Source organism: Odontesthes bonariensis, chromosome 22 (assembly GCF_027942865.1).
Source record: "Odontesthes bonariensis isolate fOdoBon6 chromosome 22, fOdoBon6.hap1, whole genome shotgun sequence".
In the NCBI taxonomy this organism is placed as follows: domain Eukaryota; kingdom Metazoa; phylum Chordata; class Actinopteri; order Atheriniformes; family Atherinopsidae; genus Odontesthes; species Odontesthes bonariensis.
In genome coordinates this window covers 29,096,499-29,115,914 of record NC_134527.1, presented here as the reverse complement: position 1 = coordinate 29,115,914, position 19,416 = coordinate 29,096,499, and the positions used below count along the sequence as shown (strand labels likewise).

Sequence of the window (19,416 nt, the reverse complement as noted above, 5' to 3'; positions counted from 1 at the left end):
TGAACGGTCAAATTCAGTTAACGGGACGAGAGCAGTCAAAACGGCGAAACCGGAAGTGCGTTGCTCACAGCGGCTAGCTTTACTAGCGGCGAATTCGTGGGAACAAAATTGTAAATAGCCGGTATTTTGTCAGATTTTCAACACCTTGGGGGTCTAAATGACTACTTTCTCGCCTGAAAATGTTTCAAATGTTGCTTAAGTTATATATTTACAGAGTTTATAGCTTAAGCGAAATCAGCTTTTCAGGCTGGCTGATTTCGGCTCGGGCTGGAGTGAAGTGCACTGTGTGTAAACGCTCTGCATGCTGTCTGATCGATGAGTATGCCGTTTTCAAGTATGTAGTATGTAGTAGGCGGTTTCGAACACAGCCATTGTCTAGCCTCCTGGAGGTGTCGTGGGTCCAACTAGACGAAACACTGATGAAAGGAGGTTCCCACCTGATGACCCCAATGATATGTTGGTCAGCACTGCTCACTGATCTATATAATAGGGAGTGTAGGGAATTATTCACTGAGTCTGGTCCTTTATTTTATTTATTTATTTATTTTTATTTTCTTTAGCACAAGTTTCTTGTGTTTATATTGAAATTCTAGAAACGCTGAGGCCTTTTTATGTTCATATTACTCTCGAGTTTCCATGCTTGGATGTTTATGGAGTAAAAAGTGATCTATTTCAATGACGATTTGATGACTTTTTAAAAGATTTGACTAGCAAGAAGTGGAAGTAATTAATTTTCTTTGTGATAAAATCTTAGTTTTGCTTTACTAATGCAATCATTTTAAAATTAGACATTATAATATTCACAAATTAAAGTAAAAATAAAATTAGAAAAAATAGCTATAAAAAATAAAATTGAACTACAGAAATTTGTTGGGAGTGCCAACAAGGTGCTCTGGCTATTTAAAATATCGGAACAGCAGCTTCAAGCACCTCAGTGGTGCCTGATATCCAGAATATATCCTTCAACCTGAGTGCAACCCTCTATTGTCTGTGGTGTTGCTTATCACAGATAGAATCCAGTTCCTCTTCATCCTCTTAGGCAAGTTAAAGACAAATATAGTTAGCATAGTTGCTAGATGCAGTTAGCCGGCTAAGCTAATGCCTATTATTTGAAATAGTCAGACTGGGGCTGTGTTGAATTCAATGTCTAATCAGTTTTCTACATGGACTGCTTTTTCAGACATAGTAAACTTTTTTTTCATACTCCAGCACCGCTCGTTTACATTTTAGAGCTATGAGATACAGCATCACGTCAATATTTTCCAGTTCCTATGTTCATAAGTTCAAAGTGAACAAATTATCAGCAGTTTCTCCAGAAAAACATGGCTTCTCCCACGCAACTGAGCTAGAATTTCTTACACGCTTAAAAAAAACATCTTGAACTTATAAGTGATGACAAACCGTTTAACAGTCAAACAGTTCATGAAGTCCAACAAATATATAGTGGTCTGTTTTTTCACATTTTCGGAATTCATTTTATAAGATCATTTAAAAAAATCTGTACAGTGACTGTGATTAGTTTTTATCGCACATTCCAATGTGTTTAATCAATTGTTAATCTGTAAAACTTGGGAAAAATGGCCAAGTGAAATAAAAACACAAAGCTACAACTTAGCTAGCTAAAAGCTATCCCACCTGGCTAGTTATTCGGTAGCAGTTTCTTTTTAATACTGAGCACCTTATCACAGCACAGCATGGTTAAACGATTTGTTCTGTTAATAAGAATTTTAGTTGAGTCCTACATCAAGCTTCTCCCACATTTTCTTCTAATATTTTTTTTGAACAAATTACAGTGATCCTCCGTAAAATGTGTTTATGATGTTGTGTTTTTGCATTACTGCTAAACCAGCGAATTACGGGGGGGTTTAAACCCCCCAGATTATGACTTCATCCCCCCTAAAAGAGGTAAAAAATAACAGATTTGAGGGGGGGTGAAAGATTGATCTTTCTTATCCGTAATCTAAATGTAAAATATCATCATGTGAATGTTAGTTTATATGTAATCCTAAATGTTAGCTTTGTGCCCTGTGCATTTCACTCTAGTAACCTGCAGGCACCTGCGTCCACTGTGGTCCATTTGTAAACAATGCCTAAAGCCTGCTGCGTTGCCAGGTTTGACGGTTGCCCCCATTTTACACCCTGGAGAAAATGTTGATTGACTAAGAAATGCAGAATACCACCTCTGAACGCACAACACGTCAAACCTTGAAGAAGATGGGCTACAGTGGCTAATCAGGAGGACCAGGACAATTCCCGGTGGGCCGGTCATTTTTAAAATGTGATTTAGTGTCAGAAGCAGAGGAGCCAGTAGTGATGAGGGAAATGCGTGTGTGAACAAGCAAGCATTAGTTCCAATATAACCACTTTCTATGCCCAAACAATAGTAGTGACCCGTTATATTTTTTATGATTAAAGTAAGATAGTAAATACACAAAGCCCACAACTGAAAGAGAATAGGATAAAAGTAATATGAAATAAACCTGCATATTTTGCCATTGAAAATATCTTAATTGGTTAAGTCCAAATGTGTTTTCCATATCAAATGTAAGGTTATAATTACATGATTTTAATAATAGGTCTGATCTAAAGCGGGCCAGTCTGAGGCATGAAACTCCAGGGCTGAAAATGAGTCCCACTCCGGCCCTGGCTGAAGACCACACCGGGTGCCACTCCTGTCAGCTAACAACAGGAAACTGAGACTACAATTCGCACAAGCTCACCAAAACTGGACAATAGAAGACTGGAAAAAAAAAGTTGCCTGGTCTGACGAGTCTCGATTTCAGTCGAATTAGTGGTGGAACGGAAAAAGTAAAATTTCCGCTGATGCGTAAATGGACCGGAAATTAAATTTCCGCTAGTTCTGGGTACCGGGTTAATATGTGACCTGAAATTTAACCTTTTAATGCAAAATGAACTTTTTAGGCAAGATTCTAGGCGCACGTTCTAATGCGTTAACGATATATATATATATATATATATATATATATATATAAGAGGAGGTATATATAATATAACGGAGTGTCTATTTGCACCCCTGGTACAAATAGCCTTGGCCACACAGCTGAGCTATTCACACCCCATGGCGTAACACCAAAATAAAAGCTGCTGGCTTGCACAAAAAAACATGGCGGACATCCGTTTTTTCATCATCAGAAAGTGAAGAATACTGCTAGGTTTCGGCACTAATATCCGTTCCAATTAAAAACTAGATGGAAACATTGTGTTTTATTTTCATAATCGATGTTCAGTGAACACATTACAACCGTCAGTTTGTTAGTTTTTAGAAATTTCGCGATCATGACGTTCAGCCATATTAACTATAAAGGTACCTGCACACCATAGACATGTTATAGGATCAACTAGCGTAGTGGTAAGTGATTTGGGTAAAGATGCAGGAGTCCCGCGTTCGATTCTTGCCCGATGCATTTTGGAAGTGATAGTGCGCATACCAACGTCTCTGCAGAGAAGGCGCGCAATTTGAAAAACAATTCAGTTCTCAAACGGAAGTTTTGATTGCAACAATTAGCTAGTGCACCAGGGTGTACATAGCACACTTTGCTATAAATAGCATACATTATTCTGAATGTCTATTAGCACCCCTGGTACAATTGCCTTACACTATTCACACCACTGATCTATAAAGGTTCTTTATAGATCTGTGATTCTTCACACCCCATGAATTACCACCAAAAACACCTTGCCCGTGAGCACAAAGGCCATTGCGGACATTCATTTTTTCTTCATCAGAAAGCGAAGAATTCTGATGGCACTAATATATTTTTTAATTGAAATATAGATGTCTTTCTTAACTCTTAGCTGAGGACATCTCTGGCCTAATGGATAGCGACGTAATCCTCCTTACGGGAGACAGTGGTTCAACTAGCTATCATTTTATGCTAAATTACCTCTCCCATTTTTCGTTATGATTATTAGCAATATAACCAAAGCAACCATGAAACAAAACTTTAGCTGCCATTTCAGTTTATTTTTTCATAATCATCCTTGGGTTCAATTTGAATGCGAGTAGTAGATCGAGATATCTTATGCCCTGTTGCTTGAAACATATACCTTTGACCTCCGGCATTGGTATCCCTTTATTGATCACCTCACGTTTGGATAGAAAGTCCATGTTTTGAGAAATGTTTCCATTTTGGCGATCAGGATCAAATATGTGTAGAGGAAGAGAGGCATTTTTTTTTAAATTTAGGTGCACGAGTGCTCCTGGAAAAAAAGTAAGCGTAGAGCCCTGGCCCCTGGGCATTTTGGCGCCGGTTTTGGAGAGGCTAAACTATTTGAAGTTACCCCGGTGCATACACTTCTAATTGCAACGGGGTACAAATAGCATTACCCATAATATAATCATATATAATATCTAATATATATATATAATATATATATATATGTGTGTATACGTATATATTTAAAATTAATTAATTTTGACAGCCCTTGTATATACATATAACTATATATATATATATATATATATATATATATATATATATCCATCCCTTTATGACCAAAGTGTACCCATCTTCCGATAAGTGCTGAAAATAATGGGTCAGTAGGGAAACAACCTCTTGGATTGCTTTAGTAAGAGCAAGTAAGTAAATGAGTTAGATTTAATTAGCGGGCATTTTTGATGAACAAATGTCCGAAATCTCCTCAGAAAGAGGAGGCGTATAAAGACCAGAAACCACCAGCTCTGAACAAATGCATCAAAACAGCTACCCTTATTAAATACAATTACAACCTCAAGGGCAAGTCACAACTTGCTGCATGACTGTGCCCTAATTTCAAGCTCCTGGAGAGAAAAGAAAAAACTCAATTTGTATTTATACCTACTCCATTTAAGTGCATCCTGACTACCGCAGCTTTTCCCTGCTTTCAGAAGTCCTGTATTAAAATGTATTTGTAAAATGATGAGGAGGGATTAATTGTTGAGTTTGAGAAATAACTCAGGCTTTACAAATCATACAATCTTATCTTTAAGGAAATATATTGCCTGGCAATGCATTGCTCTTCACGTGAGAAATCAAATTTACGTTTTGGCATTGACAAGGTAGTTGGCTGGGGCTACAAAAATAAAGCGTTTAGCTTCTCAAAATAATATGAGTTCAAAATAGTAATACATTTGCATCACAAAATTGTTCATCACGAAAAAGTCAGACCTCACAATCGCTTGGCGCTATTTTCTCTTTACCTTCATGTCAATGCGTGCAGCTACCTGACGATAGCCGCACCTCTTACGGTGTTTACTGCTCGGAAGCAGGGGACTGCACGGTCTGCACAGCACGCTGTTTTCAAATTGAAAGAATATAAAAAATGTATTTTGTTGCAAACTTTATTAATACCACACAATTGAGAGAAATGTATAAATCTTATATGAATATCACAAAAAAAATTCAGTTCTTGTATTGACCAAATATCCTATTAACTAGCTACAGTGTAGCCTGTAATTTTGGAAATTTAGTTAAGTTTAAACCATAATTAAAGTATTTATATCATAATTAACTATAAAAATTAATTGGGACTTTGGTATAAACAGTTAGGCGAGCTGAAAAAGAGTAATCAAACTAGCTAGCTAACCTAGCTTAGCAGGTTAAGTTTTAACTATTATTGATTCAGTTTAATTTTATGATGTTTATCGACCTTTAAAGGCAGGGTAGGGGATCTTTTTCTAGAACATTTTTTTACATATTGCTTGAAATACTCTTCACACCCCCATTGCAACCAATTAATTAAAAGTTTTGACACAAATATGAAAAGTTTAAGTGGCCTCTAGAACGTACAATCTAGGATGCCGTCTATCAAACTGCAATCTGCTCCTCCTTCCCCCTGTGCGCGTACCCTGCTCCGTGAACGAATTACGCGTCCAGAAGCTTGGCAGGAAGCTAAACTAGAGCCAGCTTGGCTAGCACCTTGCATTATTAAACGTATAGTTAGCATAAACTAAATACTAAATACGGCAACGATCGATGCTTGCTGTCAGAACAGCGCTCGTGCACCTTCGTGCTCGTGCGCGTTCATATGAAGAAAAGGGTTGGGACTTTTTACCTGTGTATTTTAAAAATGCAGCTTCGCTGGACTCAAAATCCAGGATCTCCTACCCTACCTTTAAATCCCATTTTCAATTAAGTAAATTCTTTGTTATTATTAGCTTTTTGGTGTAAGTAGTGTAAAATAGAGAACCAAACAGGAGAAAGTTAAATCCATTCCTAAACGTTTACTAGCTAAAAGCTAAGTAGCATAGCTTGACTTTGTACATGCGACTTAGCTGTGTTTAAATAAAATATTTCAGTGTATTTTTTTTATTCATTGTTAAGTTATTTAACTTGGTTAGAGCTCTGAAATAAAGGATAAAAATATCTTTAAATGTATCATTCTTTGCAAAGTTTTCCCTCTTTAAGGTTACAACATAAAAGGTTACAAGCCTAGCTTGAGTTGCCACCGATTACTATTTTTCATACAATTTTAAGTAAGTAATCTGCATTTAATTTACTTACACTAATGTAATTAATCCGTTATCAAACTTACTAATGATACAAACAGTGAAAAAAGTGTAGTAAGAGGTAAAACGAGCACTTCTGAAAGCTCTAACTATGACATTTAATGCATTTATAAGCTATAGCTAAGAAGCTGCTTTTAAATTTTTTTTAATTTTTTATGCACTGGATTTATGCATATTTTGTGACGCTAGCTTTTCAACTTTGTGAGTTACTTAAAAGCATAAAGTAGGATATGTAAAGCGAAACACAGAGCATAGGAACTTCTGCATTACCTCAATAAAAACCAAGACACTGACAGTAGCCCTACATAATTGACACAGAACACATTGAGGGCCACATATTTACTGTCAAATATTATAGACATATAATATATGCACATATAATGCATAGAAACATTTGTTATCCAAATATTGAAACAGCTGACTGTCTTTCTAATGACCTGCCATATTTCCCCTGAATATGCCCAACAGTTACAAAACCACTTCCAAAAGAGGCTTTTTCCTCAGATAATTCAACACACAAAATCATTTTTTTTCTGTCTAGATGTAATATTTTGCTGCAATCCAGCTTCTGTGACTCATACTTACGTTACTGTCTGAGACATTGGTAACTGCCACCTTATCAGGCCTAATAAAGAGAAGCAAGGACAAACAGCACAAAGGCTGATAAAAAGTGGTTACCACTGCAGCTGCTGCAGAAAATGACCCGCTGAATGGAAAGACAAGAATTTCCTAGGTATTGTTTTTCAAAATGCATAACTGCTCATTTCATACAAACATACATTCTAATTTATATCAGTGAGATTAAAGCACTATTTTACCTCCCCTTGATTTTCTGTAAATAAAAAAGCAGGATAACTGTTGTATAACAAGTTTGCCCTGATTATACTTGCGTGCCAGTTGCATAACTTTTGGTTGTTTTGCCTATGAAAGTAGTTACAGCTGCTTAAAGTGTTTTGTGCTTATTCACAGAACTTTGTCCTACAACATCTGTAAAATCACCACCTGAAGCCAAGAGGGATGGAGGGAGAAGTCTGCAATCCTGGCGTAGCTATAGATTCGGGCAACCCATTGCTAAGAGCAGTTTTCCTCCGTCGACTGAGGCTCACAAGACTGCTCTTGGAGGGAGGGGCATACGTCAATGAGAGTGATAGCCAAGGCCAGACACCATTAATGGTTGCCTGCAGGACAAAACATGTCGATGCCCAGAGTGCCAGTAGGGTCAAGCTAATCCAATTTCTTCTGGAGAAAGGAGCAGATCCCAACATCCAGGACAAGGAAGGTTGCACTGCATTGATGCACGCCTGCCGGGAGCAGGCTGGCCTGGAGGTGGTATCTTTGCTCCTGACCAGTGCAGCGGACATCAGCTTGGAGGACCAATCCGGGACGTCAGCTTTGGTCTATGCAGTCATGGCTGGAGACTGGAAGGTGCTGAAGCTGTTGCTTGATACATGCAAGGCCAAGGGAAAGGAGGTGATCATCATAACCACTGACAAATTTCCTGGAGGAAAACTACAAGCCAAGCAGTACCTTAGCATCCCTCCCATTGATCCTATTGATCAGACGGACAAAGTTACACAAGCAGCTCCTGCATCTCCCTCTGAAATTCAGCTCATCACCTCCCCTCAGTGTACTTCCACCTCATCTTTGTGCCCTCCCAAGCATGTCTTTTCTTTTAAAGAAGGACAGATCTGTGGTGTAAGCTCCCATCCATGTTCCCCATCACGGTTTCGAGGACTCGCACAAGCGGCACCCAATGGACTACAGCAGCCTCTACTGAGGCTGAACTCTGAGCCTTGGCTTAAGATTCCAGCCTCTCTGCTCAGCCAGCAGCCTCCTGCAACCCTAAACCAGACCGAGGACCTCTCTTTCAGAGTTCCTCAACTCAGCACAAACTCTGAAAGCTTCAAGCATTTTGAAGGAAGGTTGGCAAAGGATAAAGGCATAGAGAGAGACAGAGAGGATAATTATGCCAAACTTCAAGAGCAAAAGACATCCATACCGGGTCTCTTTTCATCCCATTCTGCCTCCCACCCCAATCTGCATTCTGAAATGACTGGTGCAGATTCACTCAACTCTTCCTCAACCCTTTCTAGTGGGAGAAACCTTGCCACACCCCTTCACAGCATGGCCTCGTCAAGCCTTCATAGCGTCATCCAGAGGCGCAAGCTGGGTGAGGACATCTACAGCTCCGACCCCCAGCTGGCTGTAGACATTCAAAACCTCCCTGAAGAGCAGAGAGCCAGAGACCCGGCAGATGGCAAGAAGTTTGTGCCACTGCGCTGCTCCAGCATGTTGGGCTCCAGGGAATCACTGACAGGCCAAAACAAGAGAGTCCTGTCCGGATACGAGCGCAGAGGCTCTGGTACCTTCTTTTTGGACCGCAACCTCCAGGCCAGGCCTAGATCTCTGCCACCTTTAACCAACACCCCGATCCTCAGTGTTTTTAATCATAGCTCTGGCAGTGGAGGTAGCTTATCTGAGAAAGAGCCTAGCCAAAAGAGTTTCCTCCCCTCGGCTCCACCTGGACACCCAAAAGACCTGACCAGAAGGATGCTGTTAAGGAGACACTCGATACAGTCCGAACAGTTCAAAACTACAGCCTGAAAAAAATCAGCCGGTGGAGAGGAAACGCTCATCAGTGTGTTAAATCTGACTTCTGCTGTCATGTGATTTAGTGTCCGTGTAGTGAAACCAATTGTGTAAACACCAAAGAGGATAAACGGAATCCCTGGATTCCAGGAAATTATTTCAAATAACACCATATAAACTTTAAAGACCTTCCTCTGCTTCAGGACTTTCTGTGTTGTCTCGTAGCTTTAGTGTAAAACTTTTAGATCGTCCCTTTGTTAAATCTGCTATTTTTGGGCACTTGAAAGCATTAAATCAAACTACATCTTACATATTTAAACTTTATAAAACTTTTCTGGTGAAATTGTAACCAAATACAGACTATTTAGGCTCAATCTCAATTCCTCTCCGTGGCCCTAGATTTCTGTTTTTCAAGTTTGTGGGTAGCTTAGCTTTCCCCTTTTTCTTTTTGGGATGCAAATTTTAAGCCAACTACTACTTCATCCCTAAAAGAAAAGGGGTACCTCCTCAACATTGAGGGGGCAAGACCAAAGGTGACAATTAGGACTTTGGCGTAACACAGGTTTTAATTTAGTCACATTTCGTGAGCACAAATGTAACATCCATATTCACTCTTTGCTTAGCTAAACTGTGATCTCCACCAACACCTAAAAAAAATAGCTGGCTTTTAGCTGCTAGTTGTTCTACCATCGTCACCAGCTAATCGATAACTTGTTTAATATTGTTACATGCTTTTGTGTAAAGTGGTTTTTAATCACAACTTCTTTCCTGTGCTGATTAAAGAGAATATTACAGGATCAAAATCTTAAAAAAAATAAATAAATAAATAAACAAATAAAAGAGTTTAAAGATGCTCAGCAGATGTGTAGATTTCTGTGGATTTCTCATTAGGAGTCTCATGTTTCAGATTATCCACGGTGATTTGATTATGTAATAAAACAAAATGCCTGATAGTTGCGCCCTCTAGTGGTAATATCTTAAAAATAGGCAGTGCAAGGCAGCAGTGTACTGACCACATCTTAATCAATACGCCATAAGATTGGTTTGAAAGCTGCTGTGTTCACTTTGGTGACTTCATAAAAAAAAAATACAAATGTGTCTGTAAAAAGCTGCTTTCAGCTGAAACTCTTACAAAAGCATCTGTTGCCAAGCTTTAAGTGTTCAATAAATGATTTTATTAGAATAGAAATGCATCGCAAATCATTGACAAAGATCATTGCAAAGCTTCCACAATCATTTCAAAGGAAAACACATCAGCTTCTCCCACATATTTACACATATATATTACAGTAAAAACTGACTGGATTAAAAATGAGAATAAAACATGGAGTGACTACAGGAAAAACTATGTAAAACTTGAATCATGTTTGGATTTATATTCGCTACACAGTAAAAAAAAAAAAATTCCTTTAAACTGCATTAAGACCACAGTAGGAAAAATAAATATGTACAAGGCATCAGAACAGAACACGTTACAGAATATTTGATTCTGCGCTGCTAAAATACAACCAGCCTGTAAAGGCTTTGTGGTGTTTGTGGTAAATTATCACAGCTTCGTCCTCTAGAGTCTGCTGTTCTCCCAGGAAGTGCCAAAGACGTTTGATTCCTCACGGACTCGTTCAGGCCCTGCGGTCGTAGTCACTCACCATCGTCTTGATATGGTTCAGTTTGGACTTCAGATATTTACACCTGCGCTTCTTCACCTGATAGTCAGCAGACTGTGGGGACACAGAAAATAAGGAGTCTGACAAACTTGTTCTATTAGGAGTCTGTAGGAAGGCCATTTAAACCTCATAAGCAGGTGATCTTATCAGGTCTTGTGTTGTTTGTGATATTTTTGTCTACAGTGGAAAAACGGAACAAACGCCAGCATAACGGTAAAATGTCCAGCATACCATGCACCATGGCTGCGGACCGTCTTGAGGTTGGCCCTTCCATGTTGAGTCTGGATGTTAAAGCTTTCAAAATAACTTAAATAATGACACTTACCTTCTTAACGCCCTTTATCCTGTTGTACTCATCCAGGGCGTCCTGACGAGAAGCAAAGACGCACGTTTTAACATGAAATCTCACATTTCCGAAAAGAAATGCATTTGTTACATGAACTGATTTTCTGCTCACTTGGAGGCAACAAAACAAGCTATAAAAACAACATTTAACACAAATCTTTTGTGTTTAACAGATCCAGGAGTTAATGTGAAGGTATTATGAGTCATTTTGAGTCGTATTTGTGTCCAAAGGCTTTGTTTTGGTCTCCATCAGATTATCCGACTCCTCAGTTGCTTAATGCTCAACTATGTTCACCAGCTGATTTTCAACGCTCCAGAGTTACCATGTATGCTCATTAAGAGCAACTTTCTTTAATCAGGTCAAGTTTACTCTTAAAAGGCACATTTAAAACATCTGCTGTTGACCAAAGTGGCCAAGTAAAAATAATCAAAAATAGAATATTTCTCATTTTGAATTAAAAGCCAAGGAATAAAAATGTGACTTGAAAACAGGCAGTGTTGAAGTCTAACATCATTTTGCGGCTACGACAGCAGATCTCTGGTCTCCTCTTAATAGTTATTAGATCAGAGGGATCATCTAAAAGGCCGGTATGCTTGTAAGAAGAAGGAACGATACAAAGAAGTAGCTATTAATGTGCTATATATGCTTAAAATCAATCCTAAAATGTATGGAGGGTCAGAAAAGGGATGCATGCGATGGAGAGATGGAGGAATAAAACCATTGCTTGTTTTAGGTTTGTTCCCATAGATCATTTTGCTTGTTTGTGCTATAAGATCTGGCAACACAGTCTTCAGTGGTGGAACACCCTCAATAACAAGTAAACAGGAATATGAGCAGAATATCTTACATCTGAAACCCGTAAACATAATCTGAACACGGTCTCATTTAGAATAAAATCAACCGTCTGAATATTGTTGCACATGTACAAATTGCCAGTTTGAGCCTGTGTTTTGCTTCTCAACACGTAAGCACAAACACAGATAAAAGCCCTGAGAGTGACTCAAATCAGTGAGTAAAAAGATCCTAAAGTACACTGGAGGTCCATTTCAAAGCATTTGGTTTATTAGTATTTGGATATCGACCTCCTGGGATCTTGCTGCCAGTTTCGTCTCCTCCCCACACCCACAGATGTTACTCTACATGTCAACATGTTTCAGACTGAACATAAAGAGGAAGGAGGTCTCACCAGGTACTGTGGGCTTCCCTCCGGCAGCTGATCCAGCTCTCGGTCCAGATCGGACAGGTTCTTATTGATGGCATCCAGCTCCGCCTGCAGGTCTTTGTACTCCTGATGGTCGCGGTCAAATTCACGCTTATAGTCGTTGCGCTGCGCCTCATTTGCTATTGGGGGAAATTCCCTAAAGAAGAGAAGTGGAAATGGACACACAGTGATCAGGATTAATTCCTTCATGGAGTAGCTCTGCAGTTCCGGCATCGTGTGGATGCGTTTGATTTCTTCTGTACCCGTCAAAGTCGTCGTCTTCCAGCTCATCGCCTGAGGAGTTGTAGTCAGTGTCGTAGTCCTGTCCATCGGTGCGACGAGGCCGACCTGCGCGCCTCTTTTTGGGTCGTCCTGCCGAACTTGCGACCTCTGAGGAACTGCTGTAGGGAGCCCCGTTACGCAAGGGGAGATCTTCAACAACAGGTCTGTGTGATGAAGACAAATTAAAACCAGTTATTTTAATATTTCCATCAAATTTCAACACAGCAAACACTACAAATTATATTTGGCAGGTTTAAAGTTTTTAAGTCTTTAATCCAGTGATGTAAGAGAAAGCCAAACAATTCCCTCCTTTTCCCCACACGCTGAGTGCTCTTTATCATGTTTCCTCATCACACAAAAGTATTTCATACAGTTTCAGTGTTGAAAGAAAATGTGACTCATCAGTCCCCGGTTAGTTTTTTTTATTGAGGAAGTTTTATTACTTCCTTTTCACATGTAATTCAAGAATATTTGTCTTCTATATGTGATACAGAAAACAGGAAATAGGTGCAAACATAAATGTAAATACAGAATATGAGGTAAAAACAGAGTTTGTTCAGTTCTAATGAGCTCTAAAGTGAATATTTGCTCTGAGCTCCTTTATTCTCCAACACAACCTGAACCCTCTTAGACTTTCTGTCCTTTCTTTAGGGAGTCTTCAGGAATAGTTTTCCAGGCTTCTTAAAGGTTGGCTGCCTTTTGTTCCGTTCTCTGCCAACATGATCCCACACTGCTTCAGTAATGTTGAACTCCGGGCTCTGGGGAGGATTCATCCCTCCATCAGACCTGCTGCCACTGATTTTCAGTCCACTTCTTGTGTCCTTTGGCACAGCTCAGCCTTTTCTCCCTGTTTCCCTTCCTTAAGAACGGCTTCTTGACAGCCACCCTTCCATGGAGCCCATTTCTGATGAGGCTTGGGCCAACAGCAGATGGATCAGCTGAAGGTCCAGATGCATCTCTCAGCTCCTGTGTCAGGTCTTTGCTGGATTTTTTCCTCTTTCTTAAGGACATCACTTTCAGATCCTGCTCATCTGCTGTAGATAGTTCTTTAGGCCTGACACTTCTTCTTCTGTCCTCCACTTGTCCAGTTTCCTCAAATGTTTTAAGGACACACTGCACACCATGCTGAGATATGCCAAGTTTTCAGCTAACAGCTCTTTGGGAATCACCTTGTTGCTGCAGAAATCCTGTTTTCTGTCTGTCAAACTGTGTTATCTTTGCTGTTTTTCACAGATGCAGCTAAAGAAATGGGAACAAATGAGGTGTCTTTCTCCGTCAGTATACTCACTGGGGGGTGTAGCTCATGGGCGGTTTGTCATAGTTTGTGCTTTCGTCATCCAGGTAGCTCCTGGAGCCTCGCAGCTTGTCGGGGTAGTCTGAAATTGGAACCTCTTCAGGTGGCCCAGACACATTGTTCACCTTCAGAAAAAATTCAAACAAACGTAAATTCAGTTTATTCACAATAATCATTGTTTCAGGGGCACATTGAGCAGTTTAAGCTAAGTTCTGAAACACAACTAATACAGTTTGTTCACAAATTTATTTCTAATATCTATGAAATCAAATACTTTTTTTTTCTTACACTAAAAGTTCAGTTCAGTGTGTGGATCCATGTTGAATAAATCTGACAGACAGACACACAGATGCCTTTAAGTGTAACACCACCCTACATTCTACACTTCCTGCTCCCAAACAAGACAAATATGGGGACAAAAAACAGCCGAACTGATGGATTTAAAACAGCACTTCAGAAACAAACTGGCGGTTAAAATCCTCCTACTTGTACCTTCAAACTGGTGCTGAAGAAGTGTGCGTTTGCTCTGGTGGAAATATTCCTGATCTCATCCATTCCAAAAAAGTTAAAGGTTTAAAAAACAAAAACATCTTTGTTCCTTTTAAATTAAAATGTTAGTTTTTTGATCAATAGAAAAACCTCCTCATTTAAATCATGAAGGATTTATTTGGAGATTTACATTCATGCACGACAGGCAGACTCACTAGAATCCAGACAGAGAGTTCTTTAGTTTGCGAAATGGCAGCCTAATCTCTGGGGGCTTAGCTCGTATCCAGGACCTGCCTATGGGAACGGATAAGAGGGATCAAACGGGGACCAAAGCACAGGGTGCGTTTTGATTCCCAACAGTAGCTGTGAACCGACAATTAAACTTTTATTGAATAATGTCTCATTTTGGATTAAGTGAGTCGATCCTTTCGTGCACTTTTGAGGTGCAGAAGCGACGGCTTCCTTGAACAAACACATGCAGAATCTCAGATATTTCTGGTATGACACACCTGCGTGAACTTGCCTTCTGTGCGCTACGACTGAGCGACACCCTGCTGCTCGCAGCAAAACATCAGCCCACAAGCAGCAGGTGTCTGCAGTCTCCCGGCCTCAGCACTTTCAGGCAGGTTCCCACAGGCTCCAGTAAATTAAATCTCTCTGGTTCCCAGTATCACGTTGCTGTTGTGGTGTCATGTGCGTCCTAACTGGAGGGTTTCATGGATCGGAGCACCAGTCCAGCCTGTTCTTCCTGTTGCTCTGAAGTGAGCTGCAGAGACGTGTGCTGAATGTCATCGTGACTCTGAACGAAATGACTCACCTACTCGTGCTTTTGTGTTGCAAAACACCTCTGAGAACAGCATCAGAAAGCAGGATTCATTACAAATGTGTAAATAGTGACACTAAAATGCTCGAACGCACTGACAGTTATACGTCCGGCTTTGTGCTTTTGGACGATGTCAGCGAGTGACTGAAACTCGTCTGTGAGCGGCCGCACCTTGAAACAAACTGTGGATAGAAGACTGCTCTACACCTCCCTCCCCCTCATAAACACACGACTCTGCCACCAAACTGGTTTCACCACTTCCTCGTCGCTCTCCCTTCACTGCTGAGCGACTGACTGAGGCAAGCTTTTAGGACTGGCTGGTAGATTATTCTAAAGCAGTTTTTAGAAATGTTCAGGTTCCGTTCCGAGGTTTTGTTGATGAATCAGTTAATAAAGCAACAGGAAATAAGTTTCAGATTATTGCCACCCTTTATGAGCCATTCTAAACAACATGAAGCTGATGTCATACAGTTTTTCATTTTGGATAACTGGAGGTTATTGTTTAGGTGACCAGCCTTCCCATAAGAATCCCACTTTAACTGAAGCAGCCTAAGGATTGTGTTTTATATGAGCACACCCTGGGACTTACCTCTAAAATCATGTCTCAGATCATACAAAAGATCATCAAATGATAAGCATAAAAAAAAAAAAATAGCAAAAATAAGAGAGTTCAGAAAATGATACAACCAACAGTAATAAGATCTGGTTCATCAGAAATCCACCTAAATGTTCCTGGATCAGAGTTGGCTTCCCAAAACAGGGCTGATGAACAGTCGAGCCAAACAAAGTGTTGATATTTTTGTTGTAAAAGAAGTCATTTTTTCACTTGAACTTTGGTGATTAGTGTAAAAGAAACTGAAACAAGTCACTGTTCAAGCGATGCAAATATGCTCACTGTTCTCTGCAGACAGCTTCCAAAGGTTTCATATGAGCTACAATCTGTAGCAAAATCATTTTACCTTCAACCCTTAGAACTTAAATGAACCATCAAGGTTTTCCATTTTTTTTTTTAAATTGCTTTAACCAAGTGTTTTTGAGCTTCTGGGGTTGTTAAATCTAAACGATCACGCTTTGAATATGGTTGTTTACTCTATAAAACAGCAGAAAAGAAACGTCTCAAATGTTGATTTATCGGAACTAGAGTGCAAAAAAGTGCAACGTAAAGTAAAAGCCCTTATTCAAAGCAGGCTACAAGTGAGGAACCCACAGGGGGAGGTGAGGTTTGAGAATTTTGCTCAAGGACACGTCATCGTGCACAGACGTGAGGGGAAGACCTTAAAACATAGAAAAGCTGAAAATTCTCATAGTAAAAAGGCTGAATCCAGATACTGTTTAGCATTTTTGAGTATTTTTGTTTAAAACAAAGTATCTTTTCATTCTTATCACCAGGTTCGACCCTGCAGTCATAATTTTGGGCTGCCTTTTTGTTTTAAATGGCTTCTATTTTTAAATGAATGGTGCATTACACAAAGATGGACTAATCCGCACCGGAAAAGAAAACAAAGGGAGCGAATTTACTATCAGACAATGTTCACCTTCATTCTTCCAAAATAAGGCCAACAACATCAAAAGTAGAGCAAGAGAAGAGAGAAGCTGGGAAATGAGAGTCACCAAGTCTAGGAAGACCTAAGTCCATTCCTCATCCGGATTACTCCCGTCAGATGTTCAGGAGTCGGAGAAGGGAGGGCAATCAGGGGGCAAGAACAGGACATAATACACTGTTTGTGCCCTCAAATACAGTCCAGGTAAATGAACGGCGTTTGCCAGATGTCAAATTCTTTAACATTAGAAAGTCAGCTATATTATTGTTATCAGAGACTTGCAGAGTGAGTGGCAGCTGTTTACATTCCAGATGTTCCATGGTTGATTGGAGCATCTTTACCAAAAGAAATAACACCGTGGAAATTCTAATTTGATCTGTTGGAGCATGTTTCCCCATTCTCTACAGACTGCCTGTCATGTTCCTTTTGTCTGGATTTTTTTTTTTCCTCAGTGACTTTCAGGGTTACGTGTTAATTTTCGTGATCTGTATGATCCGTGTCACTCACCCATGCCTCCACATCTTGAGGTGGCGCCATGTCATCCTCGATCACCTTCACTTTCTTCCACAAAATGTTGCTCTTGCCGTAGTTTCTGATTTTCTGACGAGTCTTCAGAGCGAAGACGAGCATGATTATCAGCGCAGCGGTCACCAGGAAGCCGAACACCACCGCGATGGCCTGAAAGTGGGAGATAAAGCGGAGTTACAAACACAACAAACCTCCAGGTGTACATTGAGGTGGAAGGAGATCCAGGCGTAGTTGAGCGTTCACCTCTTGTGGCTCCACGACACAGTAGTGGTAAAGGTACTGATTGACGAACACTTCTGAAATCTGCGGTTGTTGGTACTGGGCACACAGACCAGCAATCTGATTGCCGTAAACTGACCCATAGGACTGCGCTGTTGGGTTCACCGCCATCAGGTACACCATGGAGGCAATAAGCATCAGCACCGCTAGGATGGCGCAGATGATCAACACAGCCAGGTAGAACTTCCTGCTCTGCGACAGACTCTGGTGTGACACGACGATGATGAAGACAGCCAGGGAGAAGATGAAGACGATGGCAGCCATGGCAATCATAAACCCTTTGCCTGAGCGTGGATCATTGTAGTTACCTCCGAGGTTGCCATAGCCATAATTGTTTCCAGCACCATATCCTCCACCCCCAAAGCTGTTGTATGAGCCTCCATAGCCCCCTTGATACCCTCCTCCTCCATAGCCCCCTTGATACCCTCCTCCTCCATAGCCCCCGAATCCAGACATGACTCCCTGACTGTCCCACGCCAGTGTGGAGGCAACACAGGCAAATATGGCCACGCACAACACGATGACGATGACGGACATGATTTTGAGGATGCCCGGTGGGGACGCCCAGCGGTAGAAATGCTGGAATTCGTCATCTGGATAGTAAGAATAGGCCGGCTGTGGAGCAACGTTGCTGTAAAGGAGAAGAAAAACTTACTGTAATATCCTGGACTTCTTTCCATTATTCAATCAGTAAAAGGTTTAAAAAAAAAAAATCTCCTTTAGCAGCACATTTTAAAAAGTTGTACACAAACAAACAAACAAACAAACATAACAGCTCAAAATTTTAGTTTTGAGACGTTTTAAGTAACAAGTACGGGAGCAAAAAAGGGCCACTAGGTTTTGATTGTTTTGGTCCTGACATACAGACAGGAACTGTAGAGGACTAAAGCTGATGTGTTATGCAAAAAATATCTGGACAGAACCATGAAAGTCGAGGTCCCTGATATAGAAGTCAACGCTCTAAAATGTACAGCACTGACAAGCTGTTTGAGTTTAGAGAACAAAGAAAAGACCTGAACATGAGGCCACCGGGGATAATGAACTGAGTTTGACTGTTAACTGTCAGACCTCCTTCCTCTGAGAAAAAGGCAACAACGGACATAAACTAAACAGAAAAGATTTCTCACCACCCTTTTTTTTTTTCCAGTAAAATATTTGATTGCTGTAATTTAAGACACTGCAATGTGACTTATTTAACCTCAGTTCAAGGATCTTGGCTCTTTCGTACAAATGGAGTTAATGTACATTTGATTTATTGAATTTTGACACTTACATTCCATTATCTGCCTCATAGGGAGGTGGACTCTGTGTGGGTCTGGAAGACATCCCTGTTGGACCTAATGGGTGCTGACCTGCAAAGAACAATCTGCACAAAAATGTCTACCATCAGATCAGATCAGACGTTTAAACACTGTCGTAACTTCCTGAAGCGTGAAAACAAGTTTGTCAACAAAAAGAAGTTTCAAGTATTCCAAAGGACAGAAACTGGAGGATGATTTTCTATCAGTTACTGAATGCATTTTGTTCAGCTCTGTTTAAAATAGAAGTGGTTTTAAACAGGCATTTTCAGAGTCAGGCTGGAATTATAAACTCATATTTAAATATTAAACAAATACAAATAAAGAAAAATGCAAAAACTAGTGGCTACCGTTTCATTTAGAAAGATTTTAAAGGGTTTACCTCAGCAAACACGCTTGATTTAATTGATTTAAAGCTGTAAAAAAAAAAAAAAAATCTGACTCTGTTGTGGTTTTTAAAGATTTAAAAGAATGAACTGAATGTGATCACTTTTGCTAATCCTCCGAAAGGAGACAGTCACTCACCTGTCGCTGTCAGAGTCCTCACCTGAAACGTCTCGACTGAAACTGCAGC

The 19,416-nt window shown here is 40.2% G+C and overlaps 2 protein-coding genes across 2 annotated transcripts in view; one reads left to right on the top strand and one right to left on the bottom strand.

The window, feature by feature from the left end:
- The window catches only part of ankrd34ba (ankyrin repeat domain 34Ba), a 25,184-nt gene extending 14,884 nt beyond the window's left edge, over window positions 1-10,300 (top strand). Inside the window, exon 2 of the mRNA XM_075456236.1 lies at window positions 7,478-10,300. Within this exon, the coding sequence (XP_075312351.1) occupies window positions 7,526-9,112 (1,587 nt within the window). The 5' untranslated portion in view covers window positions 7,478-7,525 and the 3' untranslated portion in view covers window positions 9,113-10,300. The remainder of the gene's footprint in view (window positions 1-7,477) is intronic.
- On the bottom strand, window positions 10,250-19,416 carry oclna (occludin a). Its single transcript, XM_075456237.1, has 9 exons — window positions 19,368-19,416; window positions 18,818-18,910; window positions 17,509-18,175; window positions 17,245-17,415; window positions 13,879-14,009; window positions 12,572-12,754; window positions 12,294-12,465; window positions 11,087-11,128; window positions 10,250-10,815 (listed from the first exon to the last, which is right to left on the bottom strand). The coding sequence occupies exons 2-9, from the start codon at window positions 18,868-18,870 to the stop codon at window positions 10,717-10,719; spliced, it is 1,518 nt and encodes a 505-aa protein (XP_075312352.1). The 5' UTR covers window positions 18,871-18,910; window positions 19,368-19,416; the 3' UTR covers window positions 10,250-10,716.

Excerpts from the sequence above, each read along its gene's own strand:
- oclna (XM_075456237.1), bottom strand. The coding sequence starts at position 18,870 with ATGTCTTCCAGACCCACACAGAGTCCACCTCCCTATGAGGCAGATAAT. Across the intron at positions 14,010-17,244 it reads CTCAAGATGTGGAGGCATGG|GTGAACAATGTGTCTGGGCC; the intron begins GTGAGTGACACG and ends TTTTTTCTGAAG. Across the intron at positions 11,129-12,293 it reads AGGGAAGCCCACAGTACCTG|GACGCCCTGGATGAGTACAA; the intron begins GTGAGACCTCCT and ends GCTTCTCGTCAG.